Below are 21174 nucleotides of genomic sequence, written 5' to 3' on the forward strand. Positions count from 1 at the left end.
ATTGCTAACTCCGTGCATGTATTTATGATGTTTACTCTTTCATAAAACAGTCAGTGGGTGTAAGAGCAGAATTTTTCAGCTAATACATATTTCAAGAGCCAGACTGTTGCCTTCCCCTGCTCTCAAGTTCCCTGCTGTGTTCATTTGTAGGATCCCCATTAGCATGAATAGATTGAACACAGGGTACTAGTCCTTCATCCATTTGGGACCATATGGGGTGCCTCCACTACAGCTATCAGCCCAGCCAGCATCTTCACTTAGAGGTTAACTGCCTTTCAAACTGCATCAAGCTCCATTCGCACTAACACAAGCAATTTAACAGACTGCAAGTGACTAAGGCGCCTCCACTGTCCCTATAGAAAAAGAAGAAGATGAAGCGAACCCGTGGTACAAACGAGAGATTGAAGTCAGCGTATGTAGGAGGGAAATAGAGAGAGAAAGACGATTAGAAGAAATGGACAGTGTCTAGAAGGGGCCATTTGGATGTGTTAGAGACCCCACTAAGCTCACTTTCCTCACCAGCTGTTAGAATGATCAAATCGGATAAAAGGAAAGTCTACAATAAGACAGGAGAGAAAAATTGCTTGGATTTTTCCCGAATGTGCACTCATCTCTTTAACGGCCCATACACACACACACCAAACGCGCTTCTAATAACATCAGCATCACCTTGTTGCTGGAGGAGTATGGGCTCACTTACCATACACCAATAGGGTTATTCTCACTTTAATGCAGATTTGTGGCCAAATTAAATTTTGTGTGTTTATGATCTTTTAAAACACATTTTGATAAATTTAACCGAAGGTTTTGTGGTTTACAAGGGTTTATATATGTACGGTTTGGTTTTAAATAAAAAAATAAAAACTTAAAGGGTTTAAAACAACACTAGCACAAGCACGATGTCAACGCAAGGCTGTGTGATTTACAACAGTACATCACAACATTGCAAGGAATATTCCACGCTGAGTTAACACAATCTAAAGGGGAAAAAAAAAACACCCAACATCTAGTTCTCTACACCTCTTAGACTCCACAAAGTGAGGGTTTACACTTCACCAATGAGAGCCTTCATAAATCGGCCCTACCACACGGGGCTGGGAATACTGGGTCTGGTTGACATGCTTACGTTGGCTCTCTTTGTAAACGAAGCTCATTCTCCGTGTTAAAGGCTCAGATTGTCGTGGTGGAGGTGGAGGAGGATCCTGTGAAGTCGGCCGGATTGTTAGAGGGGTTTAAAGACCACTGGCATGGCACTTTATTTTAAGCACAGATTTGTTGTTATGACAGTTTTTGAGCTATAGAGAAAGTAATTTAGAGAAATTAATTTAGGGAAAGTTGTGTAATGTTGAAGGGTTATGAATCCAGCAGGATCCTGTAAAGTGCACTTATGTTTTTTTTTTTTAGATTACATTTATCATCATGCATTTGAAAACCAATTCTTTATGAAGGAATTATCAAAAATAAATGGAAAATCAGTCTCACACTGGTCCTGACCTAAAGAAGAAATCCAAACAATTGATTGTCTTAGGCACGGAGTTATTATAATAATAACAAATGTGCAATTTCATTTTTTCAAACCCTCCTGCACACCATTATCACTGTAATTATAGCATTGTCAACATAATCAAACCTGTGGAATGAAATCAAAAGAATTTTATGCTGCAAGCTGGAAGCTTTTCCATTGGGAATCGAAAGGCGAATGCTAAAAACATCATGACTCATCATCAATACTGTCAGAAGAACTCTGTAGTGTCAAAACATTTGAAAAGCATTTAGAAAGCATTTGATCTTCTGTAATGTGACAACATGAACCTCTAATCCAGCGGTTCTCAATTCCAGTCCTTGCGCCCCCCAGCTCTGCATATTTTGCACGTCTCTCTGTTAACACACCTAATTCAGATAATCAGCTCGTTAGAAGTGAGCTCCGTGCATGAACTGCGTTCCCACTGACATTGTCCCTAAACAGTTTTCATTGCTCCCTACTCCCTTAGCAGGGGAAATCTGTTGAAGTTTACCTCACTTTGGAACATTCATTCACGGATTTGCGCTGTGCAACGTCTTCACGCACGGACAAATGTGACATCATATACCTCTGTAAATAAATACAATTTAAATTCACGTCTCGCACACTTCAATGCACTTTGAATGGAACATATACATTCGCTTCGAACTATAATCATGGCAGAATATCCTGTGATGTCCACTTCGCAGGGCACTTATGTTTGAATAGAACAAAGTGATAAGGGAAACATACAAAATGTGTAAAGCAGGGGGTCAGGGGACTGGAATTGAGAACAGCTGCTCTAATCTAATGCTTGCCTGAAGTTATCTAGTAGTGGTGAGTCCAGACTTTTTTGACTGGGGTGGCCCATGTAGGGTACAGACTCATTGTCAAGAAAAATACTAAATATACTGTATCTCCACTGATAACTTAAGAGATGGCTAGAATTTTGGGGCGACCAATCAAACCACTCCAATCACCATCTCCACCACAACAAAACACACCTCTAAAAAGCAATGAACCACAAGGATCTAATGGGCTGAAATAGGCCGTAACTGAGGCTGCAGACAGCATGATCCAAATGAAAAGTGAGTGAGCATGTGGCAAATGCCACCAAAGTATACACTTGTCACAAATTGTGGGCAGGTAATTTTCCGCAGGGTATTTGTTTTTAAATCTTAATGACAAAAGCCTCTGGACAGTGGTGTATGGATGTTTGCAATACTCCTTCTACTAATAGAACATTAAAGATTCAGCAGTCTAGCTAATGCAAAGATGAACAGTCAGCTATTTCCAGGGAAAGCAGATAGGAGACAGGACTGCAGCAGGCAGGTGTACTTTGAGAAGCTTAATGGAAAGAGACTAAATATGATCCAACTATTAATACTGTACTAATTAGCTTACAAAACACAAGTCTTGTAAAAACCAAAAACAAAAAAACCAACAATAAACACCACATCACCAAACATCATTTTCATTTCAAACTAGTTTTTTTTTTTTTCTAATTAAAATTCAAGTATCACAATACAAACTGTTCACTCCCCATTCTTTCTTTTTTTAACTTTTAAAGAGATATTTCACCCAAAAATAAAATTATCTTATCATTTATTCACCCTTGCGTCATTCCAAACATGTACTATATGCTTTTCTTTTTTCTGTGAAACATAAAAGATATTTCTTAAAAAAAAATAAAAAATGTTCTTGCCCATACATTCAAGTCTTACAGGTTTAAAACAACATGAGAGTGAATAAAAGATGATAGAATTTATTTTTTTATTTATCATATAGCATATCCATTTGAATCATTTTAAATAACAAAACACAAATTAATTATGAAACCATTACAAGTTTTTTTTTTTTTTGTGGTAACAAATTAATTAATACACCATTAAAACAAGAAGTTTCCTCCAGTAACAAATTACTTACATAACTATCATTAATAATTCTTGTATAAGAAAATAATTTAGAGCTCCAGTTAGAATTGCAGCATTGCACGTGTATAGTAATACATTAGCGAGTTTGGAGACGCAATTATGCAGGATTTTTAGAAAACACATGGCGAGATTATTTAACTTAAAGTGAACGATTTGACTGTGTCAGGGCTGGGTATCAGTGTGGGCTCGCAGGTTAGAGGGGTCTTACCTTGAAGGAGGACATGGCAGGGTCCCTGTTATACCTGTCTATGGTGTGGAACTTGGTGGAGTGGTTGAGTTCATGGTAGAGCTCTGAGTGTCTTTTGCGAGTGTGCATCACTTTCTGTAAGGAAGGGGGAAAAAACAAACAAACAAAAAACAAAAAGAAACAAAAGCAAAAATAAGAAAGGGCAGGCCAGGGAGGAGCTGGGTCAACGGCTACTGGTGTTAAACAGCAAAACTAGGGTCAATATGAACACGCATCCTCTTGAAGGGTGGTGCTCTGATTGAGTAGTAAAACAGATTGGTCCTGATGGGTATTAAACAATGTTAAAGCTCTCTGGTCAGTATCATTTCCTAATGACAGACACTTCCACCAATTCCCAGACTTAATTGGAGGTGGTTGGAAGCCGGCTGGGCTGTTTTGTAGTCACAGCTGGTGTTCACATAGAGCTTACATGGAGCTCCAATCTGCAACCATGTACTATAGGTTGATTTCTGAGAAATAATGGAATTTTGGGTTTATTTTGCTTTCTATTTCTAATTCTCATTTGTTTTAGGGCTGCCAAAGTTAAATATATGTATTTATAAAATGTTTACATTTTGTTTTATGCATTTAATGTAGCACATTCACTCGTTTAACTTCATTATGCTCAGTGTGAATTCTACTTGTCAAAATATGATTGCCAGAACATAAACACACAACAATCCAGCCTGACCAAAAAACAAGTGCTACAAATGCCAAACCAGCAAACAGATTAGTTTAACCAGGCTGTGAGACTAACTGCTTTTTTTTTTTCTCACCAGAGCAATACCTATTTTAGTCGAATATTATTTTGTTTTTGTTTTCAAGAGGAATTTAATGAATTAAAACTAAATGCACTACATTATTATGTATTTACAGGGATATTTCAGCTAATTAACTTTTCCGAATGAATCCTAGTAACAAAACAAATGACTATCTAAATCATTTAAAATAATTTTAGTCAACTGTCAACCTCAATTGTTTGTCAGGACAGGAGGAAGATCTCATGCAGCACTTACTTGGATGGAAAAGGTTATGAAGCTCTAAAAGCATCTGAATGCGTTAGTAACAAGACATACCTCCTGTGTGAGAAGAAGCCTCCATACTGGAGAGCAAATATCCAGTCATAACATAAGCTTTCAAACATAATTGAAGAACAGCTGGTTTAAAAGCACACACGTGTGTTCTGGAGAAAATGGATTGGGATGTTTTAGACTGGAGATTTGCTGGATCCTGCCAGTTGATCATTCCATGGAGGTGCCCTCCAGGCTGCCTCAGTCATACACGTGCAGTCTCTACTCATCCCATTATGCCATCTATCTCTTTCACACACAATAATGCCACTCACTCAACACTTACAGAGCTCTACACTGGTTCAGTGTTTCTGCAGCCTTGATCCTTTTGTATTCAGAAACATGTCCTGCTTGTACTGTATATGGTGTCATTAAACAGCACACTTTGTGATGACATATTAAAGATGTCATATTGAAATAGGGTGACCAGATTCCGGAAATGCTAAATACAGAACAGTTTCTGAATTTACTGAGCATAGCTATTGCTGCACAATTTTTAAACTATATTTGAATTGCAGGAATGCTGTAAATTACAATCATTCATCAACTTTACATCTATTAACTGTCAGTACTGTTTAAATTAACTTTAAATCTACTGTCAAATGAATGACATCCCCACGAAAGACCATGTAAATGTTAATAATTTTTATTTGCAAATGATCAACCTGTTCAAAAGTTTACATCCCCAACTCTTAATGCATTGTGTTGCCTTCTTGAGAATCAGTGAATGTTTAACTGTTTAGGACAGGAGTGTCCAATCCTACTCTTTGGGGGCCACTGTCATGCAGAGTTTAGTTCCAACCCAATTAAACACACCTGAAACAGCTAATCAAGGTCTTACTAGACATACTAGAAACTTCCAGGCAGATGTTTTGAGGCAAGTTGGAGTCAACTCTGCAAGACATTGGCCCTCCTTAACCAAGTTTTGGACACCCATGATTTAGGACAAACCAGTGACTCAACTGTTGATATTCTAGGTAGGTTGATCTTCTACACCTCATTCAGGACAGTACTAAATAAATAACATATCATCCCTTCTATTTTGTTAAAATCATGAACATCTTTCATATTCCATCGGGGGGTGTAAACTTATGAGCAGAACCGTATGTACACACAAATGCTTATACACACTCAATTAAGTTAATGTATATTTTATATTAAACATATGTATATATTAATTTTATCATATATATTTCAAAGTGTGATATGTGGTCACCCTATTTTGAAACAATGCCGAAAAAGCCTAAGAAATCAAGGCATGTGAAACACTAAGCAGTTCTGCCATGGATAGGACTGTTGCTAATACTTAATGCATGATGGGAAACAAGCACCAGAGCAGCAACTATCATTGGCTCCTGTTTGAGTCCATTGAAAAATCTAGATAATGTTGGACAGAAGCACAAACACCAGTCTAAGGACAGATGGGGACGGGGTCTTACCTCAAAGTCCAGCTCAGAGTACCGTACTCTTTTCCTCTGGGGGAAGGGGGAGGGGAGAGAAGACACCATCAATCACAACTGCACATCTTTCAGCACCTGAGTAAACTGACGCCCATGACGCAATTGCCTCATGCAGGTGCAGTGAGCATATAATACCCCTCAGATGACTGAACTGTGCTTTTCCAGTGGATGTTTTATGTTTGGATTGAAACTGACCTTCACCGTGAACACAGGAAAGGTGTATTTGCCTTCAACAACAAATGGGTATATGGCGGACGTCTTACAGCATAAGAGAAGTGCATAACAATGTCCACAAAAAAAAAAAAAAAAAATGTAATGTAAACTTTTCAAATCATACCTGAAACTGATTTCATCTAATACAGTATATTTAATGACATCGTTTTAAGGATATTTAACTGGCATCTGTTAAATTTATATTTCAAACAGGCCATATTGGGCCACTGGTTGGATAGGCCTTGGATACGATTTTCCTCCATAGAACAGCATAAGTGATATGATATGAGCCTTTGATGTAATAAATAAATAAATAAATACTCTGTCTGCATATAATGTAAACAGCAGAAGCAGTTGTATGTTTAGAAAATGGCATAATATTTCATAAATGTCCAAGTCTGTAAACATCTCTAATTTTCTGTAAACACCAAAACCACTTGCTCGGTAGGAACTTGCTTAGTTCTAACAAAATTTGTTTGTACTTCTGCACTTTGCATAGTAATGTACAGGGTCTCAAATTAACTTAATGCTCCACTTCGTGAGTCAGTTGAGAAGACCAATAGGCAATAAATGTTTGTTATAGGCCCATGAATCTGTATTTTCATTTATTTTTATTAAAGAACAACTTCACAGATTTTTCAACCAGCTTTGTGTTGTTACAGTGTTGGTAGTATAAATGAACAATGTATAGGCTACTCTTTCTCCATGTTACCTGCACTTAGTTTCTTTTCTTTTCCATTACAAAGGTAACCAAAAAATAAAAATAAAAAAAAAAATAAAAAAGATTGAAAATCCTTTATGCACATATATTTGTCCCTAATATTGCAGGTCATTATGTCACTCATAGCAACACAAACAGGATGAGCCAGTCTGTGTCTCAGTGACATGACAACTGTCACAAAAATGTGAAGACCTATTGTGGTAAGGAAGTTTTTCCTCACATTTCCATTTTATTGGCTAATACAAATAATAGGACACACATAATGTTGCCACATTGAGTTCTGTAGAAAATACCTTCTGAGCTAATATATTAATTATATAATATATACATTTCTAAAGTCTGAAGACATTTAAATCATAACAAATTTTTCATTAGTAGAATATTTGCATTTAAGACTGAATGGCTCAGCAAGGATAAGACTAACATACTGAAACTAAGCCGGTCTATGTGTTTCTTGGCAATGACATTTGACAGTTATGAGTATTAATTTTGGACTCTAGGACTGTAGCTTTTTATTATAGTTAGTGTCCGTTGAGTGTTATATATGCACCTCAGAAGGGTTTCCTATCCTGTTGTATTAGAAGCTTAAAATTTCATATAAGAGACAGTCTATAATAAAAATAGTTCTTCGGAACACTCTCACAAATACAGTTAACCAATAGTGTCAGTACACATTGTGCCAATTTGTCACAAGCTCAGACTCACAGAACACAAATCAGTCAAGACCTGGGCCTAAGCTACTATGCCACTCACAAAGGGAGTATGAGTCACGATGTTTACTTTGTTTAAAGTGTGAGAAGTTAGTTGTTGACAAAGTTACTTCAGGTGTCACTGGGTGAGTTAGGTGAGAGGAAGCCAAAGCACTACAGACCCCACCAGTGTTCAAGCCCAATAAAACATTGATACGTAGGTACCTTTCCCTGAGTGGTCCAACCTTATGGCAAAGCGCTTTGGGTGTACAACAATACACAATAAATCGCTATATAAAATGCCCCATTCATTCATTCATTCATTTGGTCCCAAACTTACTAGGCCTTATAAACAAAAAGATTAATGTATGGAAGATTTTACCCTGCCTTACTTATAGCCCTTTTGCTGTATTATTATAAATAGTATATTTTATACTTTTTTTTGTGTGTGCATGATTTATTTGATAAAATTATTGCTAGAAAACTTTAAATCACAAATCACTGTTTAAAATGGAAGAAAAACGATTTTAAATTAGTTTGACCTCCTGAGACCATGCTTAAGCACCTGTTCGTTGATAATTTGCAATTTCATACCCTATTTTGTTTGGTAAGAAAGCCCTACAGAAAAAATAAAAAAATAAACTACACATTTTATGTTGACTTTAGGTTTGACAACTGACTTTAGTTAGAAATTCATGCCCCAGCCCAAAGAACTATGTGTAGGAGACAGAGAGGGAAGGTTTTGTGTCCGTTAATGAAGGAGTGCAGGCTCTCTCAGGCACTTCCTCTGGCTGTTTCTCTCTCACCATCTGCTGTTTCTCCTTGTAGGGCTGTAGTGTAATTATAGAGAGAAGAGCAACTGCACACACACATATACACACACCGATGCAGTCACTAAGTTGTGTAACATCATGTTGACAGGGGACTCTGGGTATAGAAGGCACACCTGAATGCATTCCTGTGACGGACTGATGAGAAAGCTGCAAGATGATCAGCATGTATGGTGTCTCAGGGACTACAGATGATGTGGTGTCATCCGGCCCCAAAATGAAAGGAGACATTACTAATAAAATAATTCAGCCTCAGTATTTCTCCCTTGTAACAACACCTTTAAAGTATTCACCCTCATGTTATTCCAAACCTGACTTATGTTCTTCATCTTAAAAAACAAAATGTATCAAGTAAAGCAAATGACCCCAATTACTTCATAAAAACCCCAAAAAATCTCAAAAAAAAAAAAAAAACCTTCAAAATATCCTCTTTTGTGTTTCACAGAGGAAAGTCATACATGTTGGGAATTATGTGAATGATGACAATTTTCATTTTGAGAGAACTAGCAAGAAATTGGCTGTTGCTAGGTTAGAAATGTACTGTTTGTGTGTTTGGATTGGTGTGTTTCGCAATCACTGCATTCATGCTTGTTTTTGTGCAGATCTAACTGACATTTTCCTGCCATAATGATTCTCTGTGCTATGTGGTCCCCAGTTCCCTTTTCCTGGCAAGAATGCTTGGAGATTACAACACTATTGTGCTCCTAGGTTGTACACCAAAACTGCAAACTGCAGGTGGTTTCCAAAATACCCTGGGACATTCAGCAGTGATGCTTCTAGATTGTGAAAGAATGAACCCCTTCTTTAACCCTTACTTACTTCCAAAGATCCAGCCGAGAGGCTGGTGTTGGTGCTGCCCAGATTGCGGGGTAGGGTTCTGGTGCGCTCCACTGTTCCCGAGGTGAGGATCTGCCGGACAGAGGGATGATTCTGCTTGACCTGTAGGGTGTGGGTGTTGGTGTGGGAGTGTGTGGGCCCAGTGTGGGCTGGCAACTGTTTGAGTGTGCCGTAGGAGCGGTTTAAGTTCATGCTGATGTGGTCCACAGCTGCAAAGTCTGCGGGGTATGCCTCACTCTCTGCTGGATGCAGAGTCATGGGTGAAGGGGGTGGTGGAAAGGGAGGGTCGTCTACTGTAATGTTCAGGGGCTTCCCCTCATCCTGGGTTGGAGGAGGGGGCTTAAGACTGACTGTCCGACGAGGCAACACCATGTAGTCCCCTTCCCCACCTCCGCCACCAGCTGAATCCTGGGTGGAAGATGGATTTGGTCGGGCCAACCCAGCCCGCTCTCGGTGCACAGGTAGATGGGTCCAGATCGTTGATGCTGACCTTGTTGCTCCACATTAACCTCCTTCTTTAGTGGCTGCTCACTTAGCTCATTCAGCGGACCCAAAGGAGGTACCTGCACCAGGAGATTAGGGGGTGGGATGTTCCCAGGCAGGCTGCTGAAATTAACGCCTTCCTGATGAGCTGCCAACTTGGGGTCATCCTCATCGTCCAGGGAGATGCGGGATAGAGTGCCAGTTATGGTAGCAGGGTTACAGGTGTTTACCTCCTTAAAAATGACTGAGGTAGAAAGAAGAAAGGGAAGAGAGAAAGAGAACAGAAGACAGAAGTGGGGAGGAAGAAAGAGACAGAAACAGAGGTCGAGTGCACATGATCACACAGATGGACACAGCGGCAAAGAACCGAGAGAGAAACCGATTATAACGAAGTTGGATGCCAAAACATGACAGAAAAGGAAAGGGGTGTGATGGAAGATGGTTACAAGCAGTTCCCAAAGGTATAGAGCCCAGATGTTTTGGAGAGAGGTTGAAGCAGTTACAGAGTAAGCAAGATTGATTTGAGTGGGTGCGGAGAGAATGGGATAGAATGTGATAGGGTAGAGGGAATGATGGGAAAAAAAGACAAAAGAAAATGAGCTCAGTTACAGTGCATGGAAATGGAGTGTATGTCAGTGCAGAGGTCAAAAGAACAGCTAAAGTTAAGGCAGTGAGGGCAGGAAAGGACAAACATTTTCAGGCAGGTGAATTATTATCCAGGAGTTTTGGCATGCAGAAGTTGTATGGTTGCAAAGTTGGTGCCCCAGAGGTGTTACAATAGGAGTTCACTTGAATAAGGTAGGGTTAGAAAGTAAAACCATGCACATATCAGCCCCTCTAAGAGAAAAAGCATCAGCCATAATGGCCTACCGGTTTTATACATCATTAATAAGGTCACATTTAACAGCCAACATAACTCAGTCCAAAAGGTGAAAGAAAAGAAATTAATACAAAACAAGTGCATATATTCAAAATAACAATTTTTTTTTTCTTTTTTCTATTACTATAATGTTCAGGTTACAGACCAAGATAAGTTTGGACGTTTATAAACCTGCCATGCCAACACTGCAGCACAGCCTTTTTCTTTATGAGGCGAAACTAGTAGCATGATCAAGTTGGATTAGTGTTAAAACTAAACCTGCCAATTACGGTTCTTTGAACTTGAAATTCCAAGCTAAAATTAAAAGGACAGTTCACCTAAAAATGAAAATTCCGTCATTATTACTCACCTTCATGTCATTTTCAAACCCGTAAAACCATTCATCGTTCATCTTCAAAACACACATTAAGATATTTTTGATGAAATCCAAGAGCTTTCTGACCCTGCATAGACAGCAACGCAACTACCACGTTAAAGGCCCAGAAAGGTAGTAAAGACATTGTTAAAATAATCCATGTTACATAAGTGGTTCAACTGTAATTTTACAAATATACGAAAACACTTTTTGGGCACAAAGAAAACTAAAATAACTACTTTTTTCAACAATTTTTCTGATGTCACATGGACTATTTTAATGATGCCCTTAACTACGTTTCTGGGCCTGGGAACATTTCAGTAACAATGCTGTGTCTATGCAAGGTCAGAAAGCTCTCGGCTTTCATCAAAAATGTCTTTATTTGTGTTTCAAAGATGAACACAGGTCTTATGGGTTTGGAACGACATGAGGGTGAGTAATAAATGACAGAATTTTCATTTTTGGGTGAACTATCTCTTTAAGACTCTAGTATGCCAAAGTAGATAAGGATATGACAATCAAAAAGCAGGCATGCACATTTGTATGTCAGTTTATGCAAAACAAAAAAATACTATAATCTAACTAACACAAATGACATACAAACAGGAATGTTCTAACTAAAGAGTGAGACTTACATGGGTGTCCTCTTTCTGCAAGTGAGGGGGAGACAATGATGTGTAGGGTTAACTTTACATAAACAATTTTTAACAAACAAACTGCATTAGAAAAAGGGCAAAGTGAAAAATGGTGAGGAAAGTGCAAGAATGAGAAAGCAAAGAGGTAGGACAGTGGTAGTGAAAGAAAAAATGGAGGTCCCAGAAATACTTACCTGTTTGACACGCCAAATCCACATCTTTCTCAAAGTCCGTCTGTATAGGTCAATGAAGGACAGAGAAGAGACTACTTCAGCTTGTTGCAAATGGCATTCTGTCCACAAGTGAACTAAATATATAGAGACCAATTCTTGATAATTTACATATGGGTCATACAACTTATGTATAATGAAGGGTGGAGCTAATTGCTGTTACAGGCAGTATGTGGTGGTTAAAGATTCCATCAAAAATAAATAAATTGTTCATTTTAGCAATCATCCCACTGTGTTTCGACAAAGTACTATTCAAATGCAACACATCTGCAACACCTCTACAATAAACAGCAAATCCCTTAGCACCAGCACAAATTACAATGAACCAAAGTGAACATAAATTAGCATACCACAGTCTGACAAAGCTGGGCTAGACTTTCCAAACAAACAAAACTGATATTATTTTCATGAAAAAAGGGGAGGACTCTTAAAAAGAGGTACAGTACAATGGACACAAACTGACTGAGTCCCTCAGGGTAAACCGAAAATGTCCGTCCCAGAGCAGGCTCTTTTTAACTCCAGGCCCTCATTGAAATGCAGCGTTGGCTATTGCTGCCAAAAGAATTGACTCTCAAAGGAGTTCAAAACAAAGCTTTAGTCAGGGCATTACACTGTGTAACAATTTTAGCATGCCCTAGCAAGAGCAACTTGTATGTACAGTATGCATATACCTGCATGTTAAAGTTAAAAGTGAGACAAGAAAAGAGACCTGCGACTATGCAAAACATTTACTGCACAGCCATGGAAACTAAGCAGTTACTTTGCACTAAATAACTTGATGACAGCTAATCACTAATTAGCTGGCTAAAATGCTCATGCTAAGCTGTCAGCTACACTCTAAAATTGACAGCACTAACTCTAAAGCAAACACGTGCAATCAAGCACATTTGAGAGACGTACGGTCATGTGATTGTGCTCCAAGACAAGGCTCTGGCTCTGGTGGAGTACGTGGGCATGGTTGTGGTTAAGCGTATGCAAGTGGTTGTGGTTCAAGGTGTGGGTGTTGTTCTTGTCGAGGGTGTGGTTTAGAGTATGGACATGGTTGTGGTTGAGGTTGTGGGCATGGTTGTGATTGAGAAGGTGGGTATGGTTTATAGTCTGAGTGTGGTTCTGGTGAAGAATATGAGTGTGGTTATGGCTATGTCCATGACTGTGATTGGCCAAGGCTAGAGGAGGGTGGGCGGGGCAGGTTTGGTGGCAGCCTTTGCAGCACCCAGGTGAGTATCGGAGCGAGCCACACTGCTCCTGACTGTAGAGGCTCGGACGGTGTGGGCACCTCTGCCGGCAAAGAGGCAGAACGGAGAGAAAGGTAGGAAGAGAGAAAAAATGAGGGGTGAGTTGAAGAGAGGAAGCGGAAAGGTGGAGCAGACCTGCAGAGGCAGTGATCCCTCTCATCCAAACTGATCCACACACACACTTGGAGAGTTCCTGCTGTAGTTACCATGGTTACATGCAAGTCTAGTCTTTGAAATCACTGTAAGGCACTGGGTAAAGTGCTTAATAACTATATGAAAATACCCCATAAGGTTGTAACTCCTAATTAATATAACTACAAACTTTAATTTTTTTTTTTTTTTTTGTATTGGATATAATTACTGGTAATTTTATTCACAACTAGTTGACCTTTCAAAAAAAAAAAAAAAAAATGCTATTCAAAAAGCTTACGATTTTAAAAGGCACCTATTATGCCTATTTGTGATATAAGTCTCAGATTTCTCCAGAACGTGTCTGTGAAGTTGTAGCTCAAAATACCCCACAGACAATTTATTATATAATTTTTAAAATGCCTATTTTTAGTGGAAACAGAAACTCACTGTTTTCATGAATGTCTTTAAATGCAAATGAGCTGCTTCTCACCACCCTGTTTTCCAGAAAAGGGCTGAGCCTTTACAGCTCGCTCCTCAGATATTCTGCTAAAAAAAATTCTTTTTGGTTTTGATTGTCATGTCTATTGCACTGAAATCATGCATTTTAAAGCACTATCAGTTTAAACTTCCGATTTAAAAAAAAAAAAAAAAAAAGTTTTTTTGAGTGCACACATCTGAAGCACACACAAAGAAAGCGGCTGTTACACGGCATACGAGTAATAAACTAAATTCTCTTTCATGTCTTATTACACAAACTGTCAAATACACACAAGTTCATGTTCAAAACACACATAAGTTGCAAAAACACAGTCGGTAATGTCTATGATGATAAACAGCTGGGAAAGAAATCACATATTTATATCTGTTCTTTTTATTAAGTGACAGTAGCAGAATATACAGTATTTATCCAGCTGTCTATGCTTATAATATGACCCAAAATATTAAATAAAAAAACTGAACTGAAAACTTCTATAGATTTAATAAAATGACTTTTTTAATACTGATTTTTATACTATTTTTTTATATGTGAAAATAAACATGGTGGATTGTGTGCCGCTCACTCAAGGTGGGGTCTCTACTAATACAGCAATGTCTGTCAACAGTTGTAGGCGGGGCTTGTAAAATGTGACGTCACATTTTACAGATTCTGCAAACATCTTGTTTTGAGTCACTGCTTATGATTTATGGGGATTAACAAAGGAGCAGATGGATCTTTATGATTATATGGTGGTTGTGTACACACACTGCCAACACATGTTATATTTATGTTCAAACAACATGTAAAAGTGAATTTTGCATAATAGGTGCCCTTTAAGTCTCTAACTGAAAACAGATTGCATAACTTTCATCTAAATACTAGAAATTGCACAAAATGGCTTTCCTAAAGGAAACAAGACATAGATGGGAGCTTTAACTAGCAACCTTCTCTAGAATAGTCAAATCCACCAGCTTCAACTAACAAAAAAAAAAATACTATAAACACAATAACCCAGTATTAAAATGGAAAATCAGAAAGAGGTGATGCAGACCCTCTGAGAGATGTGAGATGAGATGAAATGGAATGCTATTCACCATGATCTGCACCTGGCCATTCTTGCAGGAGTCCGGAGAGTTTTCACTGTCGTCTTTGCACCCACCCATCCTGAATCACACAGACACCCATACAAAATTAAAATAAGAAATAGTAAAAAAAAACGACAAGCCGAAAAAACAAATTAAAAATAAAAATCAAACCAAATAAAAAAAAATAAAGCAAACCAAACAAAAAAAAAAAAAAAAAACAATCATTACTTCAATCCTTTCTACTGTCCATTAATTACTGCAGCAGAATATGGTTGTCAGTCCCGTTTATGTTCATACACAGCTCAGGTATGAAAGAGTGCATCAACCATATTCCATAACAAAAGCGACCCCTTAAAATTTCAGGAGGCACAACTGAATTTTTAAAGTGAGTATAGTTAGTATGTGCTTACCAACTGAAAATCAGTATGTCCGTCAAGCATGTGCTTTGCACGTGTCAATCACTAATGTTAGGGTTGTCAGCCTCTCTCGGTTTCTGAAAAATGGCAGAAAATGAGGTATTGTGTGGTCGAAGAGCAAGACAAAACTGGAATGTTGTCAACACAGATCTGAGATGAAACCAGGAGTAAGAGTGTCCTAAAATGCAGACTAAAACATTTTAGAAGGAGTAATAGTGTCCTAAAATGCAGACTAAAACATTATAAAATAAGTATTAAATCCTTAATTTTTTTTTTACTATCCGTCATTTTGATTCTAGATTTTTTTTATAATTATATTCAATCACTGTATAACATGTAGACTGTTAGTGATTCTTAAGACTGTTACATCATTATTAGAAAAAAAAAAGAATAGGAGGGATGAATATCCATCTTGTGTTGATGCTAACATTAAACTAATGATGATAGCAAATATCCTAAAGACACTAGCAGCTTCTATATACTCAAGAGAATCTGTCGGTTTAATCTACAGAGGGCGTCTGTATGTGATTTCTCATAAAACTTTGATATTAGTTTATATTCCTGAGTGAAAAACATTGCAGTAAGCCTGTTTGCATTTCCGCAGGAAGAGTTTACATAACTGCAGATGTACGGGCTCTACAACAATAGGGAGGAAGACACTCCCTTTAATCAAAAAAAAAAAAAAAAAAAAAAAAAAAAAAAAAAAAAGTGTGATAGGCTGTTTCCCCTGACAACAGTGTAGCCTTAGCAACGGGATGCCACTCATTTGCATACAGATTTATGGCCAAAACGCCTACAGAATGACCAAGTGAAAGCACAGTGTTTCCTTACTGGGAAGATCAGAGCTCTTGTTGCCAAAAAAGAACATAACTGAGATTAACTGAGACTGTCTGGATGCATGACAAAGAGCCCTCTCAAGTGATTCAATCACAAGAGCACAGAGCTAAATACAGGTGTAACGAGACATCTTAGAAATGCACTCTGACTTAATTGTTCAGATGCTGTATTGACACACACTGATTGCCCCTAACACATTAACCTATACTTAAAAATTAGATGACAGTGAATAGTCAAACATAATTAGTGTATTGATAAGGATGCATTACAAAAAAGAAAAATTACATCAACAAAAATTCACAACAATGACAAAAATTAAAATCCAAATTATATAATGAGATCGCAATTTCAAATACATTACATGTAAGAAAACAGCAAAATTTTTAATTTTTTCCTGGTAAAATTCCAAAAGTGTTCACTGGAGGCTCTTTCAAAAACATTAAAACATCTTACCCACCCTAAAATTTTAAATGGCAGTGTACATGCACAAGACAAGAACATTTGGTTTGCCTGGTAAAATTCCAAAAGTGTTCACTGGAGGCACATTTGAGACATGTTAATTCTACAACATGCTGTACATATCCCAAGTGGTTGATCTGCCATGACCTTTATGGTTGGCAAAGGTTACATGCTGAACAAATGACACTTTAATCTATTTGCGTCCTCCCAATAGCATCAAGCATATTCTGTTGAAACACTTTATTTATTGACTGCACATTCTCTACACTGTTTAGTAAATCCCTTCTCTTTCTATTCAACTGAGCATGAGTTATCATGCTTCAACACTATTCACCAGCCTAGACCAGAATCTGTAATCAGTCTGCTCTCCTCCCCATAACTAAAATTACGATGTGCAGGAACACTAGACTGTTTCGCAAGACAGAGCAGGAGACGGTCTCATTTTCAGAGCTTGTTTATGGATGACTGTCTGCCGAGTCAAAGCTGTAGACGTATCAGAATGACACCCGACGGCATGCCTTCTAGACTCTCTCTATCTTCATAAATGCATGAGAACAAACTATTCCCATAAACCATTCCCCACTCATTTGCCTGTGCTAATCATGAATGCTGCCTTTCCATTATTGGCTCTTCCATCTCAAAGTGTACTTTGCACATCAAACTGCATATAGCACAAGGATCCGGTGCACAAACTACACTCCACTCCACTCTCTTGTTTTGCTAAAGCTATTAGGGATTACATCAAAGCCTTGCCAGGGATTTTCATATATTTACTAAAATAATACCAGGATTTATTTTACTTCTAATCCTTCGGTTTTGCGATATTGATTTAACATATAAGGCTTAGCGATTTAGAACTGATTTTTTCTCTCCCTCCTTAAACTCCAGCAGCATATTTTGATTTACCCGATACGTGAAAGTCAGCCAAGTTACCACAGTACATGCTGGAGAGTTGAAACTGTCACATCTTGGCTACAGACTCACTACAATGTGACTATAGTTTGATCCATCAGTTGATTTATTTATGGCCGGTCAGACCAACCCATTATTACATGAAAGCGGTGCATGCCATTTCAAAAAACTGACTGCGTCAGCGGTCCAAGCCAAGTTTTATTCCTAAGTGGGCCTTAAAATAATTGACTCAAATAAAAGTCCCCCTCCAATCTCCATTTAAATACACCTCTGACTGTCCTCTAAGACTGGCAGTATAACAGTGAAACTTTTATTTCTAATTGTAATAAGATGCATATTGTTATGGCCAATCACACGCACATAATATTGTGATCAAGACTGAGGTTATCTAATTCAGTCATATATATATATTTATTTTTTCCCACATATTATCATATTCTTTGATGCTGGAGGCCAGAGAATTTTATCTCTTATTATATTTCTCATCTAAAGAAAGTATTATATTAAATTTTTCCTGTAATGCACAATTATTAAAAAAACCTACAGTAATTTGCCTAACAAACCAAAATTAATAAAAAACCAAAAAAAATTAAAACATAATGCTGTTCAATGACCTAATGAACTAACCTACAGTAATTTGCCTAACTAACCTTAATTAATTAAAGCTTAATTTTCCTTGCGGGAAAACCTAAACATATACACACACAAATACTATCCTTACGCAACAATACTATTTAATCAAACAAAAATATCATAATCCAGGAAAACTCCTAGTACAATTATAAATATATGAAATCTAACTCTTCTTAGAATTTCTACACAGATAACTAAATCATTGCTGGTTGCATCATAAATGTAAGCAACTGACCTCTCGGCGCATGGCACAATGCACGGTGATGATGACGAATCCCTGGACTGAATCAAAGACAGCAAAGAGCACCTGGAAGAGGGTTGATCGGCGGTCTGTGATAGCCAACACAGCTGACATCCACGTGAGTGCCAACAGAGGGAGAACCACACAAGAGCTCCATAACGACGCCCTGAGCAGAGAGAACACAGAGCAAAATGCACTTCATCCTCCATGCAGTGAGGTGGCGACATAACCGCACCTGGAATCATTAGCCATCAGATATTATCACGATTAGAGTTGAGTTATGGGGGTGTTGATGAGGTTAATATACTTAATGAGTCATTAGTAATCACAAAAAGTATATAACAGACATAAAAAACAAAATTATTACAACATTTAAATACAATAAATTAAAATACCATAAACAAAAAAAAAAAAAAATTCATCTACAAAAGTACACGTCATATAAAGAATATATCCAATTTACAGATTTTAAAGTCATTAAGGGCAGCTAAAAGTAATATGTAGCAACCAATTTACAGATTTTTTTTAGAATTACTTATTTATTTATTTCTACAAAAGAACTTAAATATGTATCCCATAACATAAAAAAAATCATAATAATATTGCGATTATGATATCATTAAAAATTGCATGTATTACAAAAATTAGTATACAACATAAAATGTCTACCAAAGTTTTTGCATTTATGTAGCCATAAGATTTTAATATTTGTGTTTTATTTATTTATTTATTTAGTTCACAATAACACATTACAAATTAAAATAATAAATAACAAAAAATCAATAAAATCAAATTCAGTAGTTTATGTATTTTGTCAATTTACTGTTGTTTGAAATTCTGTTCATAGCATATTACATTGCTATACTAAGTTAAATTTTTAAATTTTTTTTTTTTTTTTTTTTAAACATATTGCATTTTAAGATTCTGGCATATGTAGCAGATTTCAAAGTTTCATTTCCTGTATTAATTTATTTTATTCTTACAGTTTGTTTATTTCACTTTGTAGGAAACTATGGTTACCATGGTCCATTTTTCTTAAGGGAATGACAGCATGTGATCATGCAAAGACTACTACTACCACCAATAATGATAATTATAATTTAATAATTTATAATATTATTAATTTATAATTCAATGAAAAGACGCACATAGTAAATCAGGTTAGGACACGCTCTCAGTTTGTTTGTAAAACAGGCAAATAATTGCTGTTCATAAAGCTGAGCGCTTATGCTAACATGCCCTGATGAATTTCCAACATGTTGCTAATTCTACTGGAGTGTTTTGGTTCTGTATCATGCAGAGCCTATTTAGATAAATATCAGGTGTCAGTAAGGATTGTCTGCACGAGCTCAACCAAGCAAGGGCACACCACAGCTGGGCATCAATTTAACATCTTCACGCTGCACTGACTCAGTCTCCTGCATATGACTGCGATGGGACGGACATTAGCAATGAGACAGAAAGAGTATTTGCTTCTATGCAAATCTACAGTATGAGTTCTCATGCTCATATAAGAACAATGCAGGAAAATGGAAGACAAGATTGAGTTGGTAAATGTGAAACAGCATGACTCAAATTCAATGTCCCCCCCTAACTAACTGTGGAGAGAAAGCATGGGGTTGGGATGGTGCAGGAACGCTGACATCAAATAAAATGAGGTAATCAATGGGATCATTGTGAATATGGTCCTCACAAACTTCTTTTAGGTAGTCATCTTCATTAATTTCTATGAATGGACGTTGTTTTATGGCACCACACACATATGCCCAATATTTATACTCGGATAGTGGAGACAGAAAAAGCAGACAGCAAGGACAAGATGAGGAACAAAAAAATGACAAAGAGAAAGAGGAACAGAGAAGCGATATCATTCATTTCATTATCATTTCAATAACATGACTCCCTCCAGCAAATAGCAGAGATGAGTCCAATTTATCCAAAGCCAAAAGAATCAGAGGTGGCCCACATTCGGATCCACACTCTGATTCTTTACCTCTTCAAAGAGCACAATCCTCCATGTTTGCATGTATTTGCATGTATTTGTGTTTCCAATATGGCTGTCAATTTAACAAATTCATTTAGTTTAATAATAATAAAAAAAGGAATTGCCTAAGTAATACAATTATATGAATTTTATTAATAAATATATATTTATAAAATAACATTCAATAATGTTTTTCCAAGCATTTGAGTAATTTGACATGTTTTTTTTTTTTTCCATTTTTGGTAGACATACGTATTCCGTGTTTTTGCAGTGGGAGTTTTTCAGCATAGCGCGAGATTTGTAAAAGACATTGCAGGAAAAAAAAAAAAATAATAATAATAAAAAAAAAAATCCTGCACATATTTTTGTCTAATTTGCAAGTTAAAATTTAAACACAAGCTAAATTTACAACACAAAGATATTAAGTCTTTTAGTAAGTGTATTTTGTCGTACTGCAGTGGCAGTTTTGTCTTTCTTTTCTTTTCTTTTCTTTTCTTAGAAACAAGACTTAAAATAAAAAACAATTAAACAAAAACACATTAACAAAAAACAAAACAAAAATATAATAAAAAAAAAAAACTATAAAAATCAAAAAAATGCAAACAAAAAAAGTCCAGAATTTTCTATCAAAGATGTCCATTGGCACGTGTAAACAAAACAAAACAGTCACTGAATGAATGACCCCTAATGGCTTGTTA

General features: G+C 37.0%; 1 protein-coding gene across 1 annotated transcript in view; it reads right to left on the minus strand.

The window, feature by feature from the left end:
* Window positions 1-21174, minus strand: part of adgrb2 (adhesion G protein-coupled receptor B2) — a 255499-nt gene that overhangs the window by 7500 nt on the left and 226825 nt on the right. The window contains 8 exon segments of the mRNA XM_042745491.1: window positions 3644-3757; window positions 6171-6206; window positions 9464-9912; window positions 9915-10208; window positions 11835-11849; window positions 12029-12068; window positions 15004-15078; window positions 18487-18658. Coding sequence (XP_042601425.1) covers window positions 3644-3757; window positions 6171-6206; window positions 9464-9912; window positions 9915-10208; window positions 11835-11849; window positions 12029-12068; window positions 15004-15078; window positions 18487-18658 — 1195 coding nt within the window.

Source organism: Cyprinus carpio, chromosome B19 (assembly GCF_018340385.1).
Source record: "Cyprinus carpio isolate SPL01 chromosome B19, ASM1834038v1, whole genome shotgun sequence".
Lineage (NCBI taxonomy): Eukaryota > Metazoa > Chordata > Actinopteri > Cypriniformes > Cyprinidae > Cyprinus > Cyprinus carpio.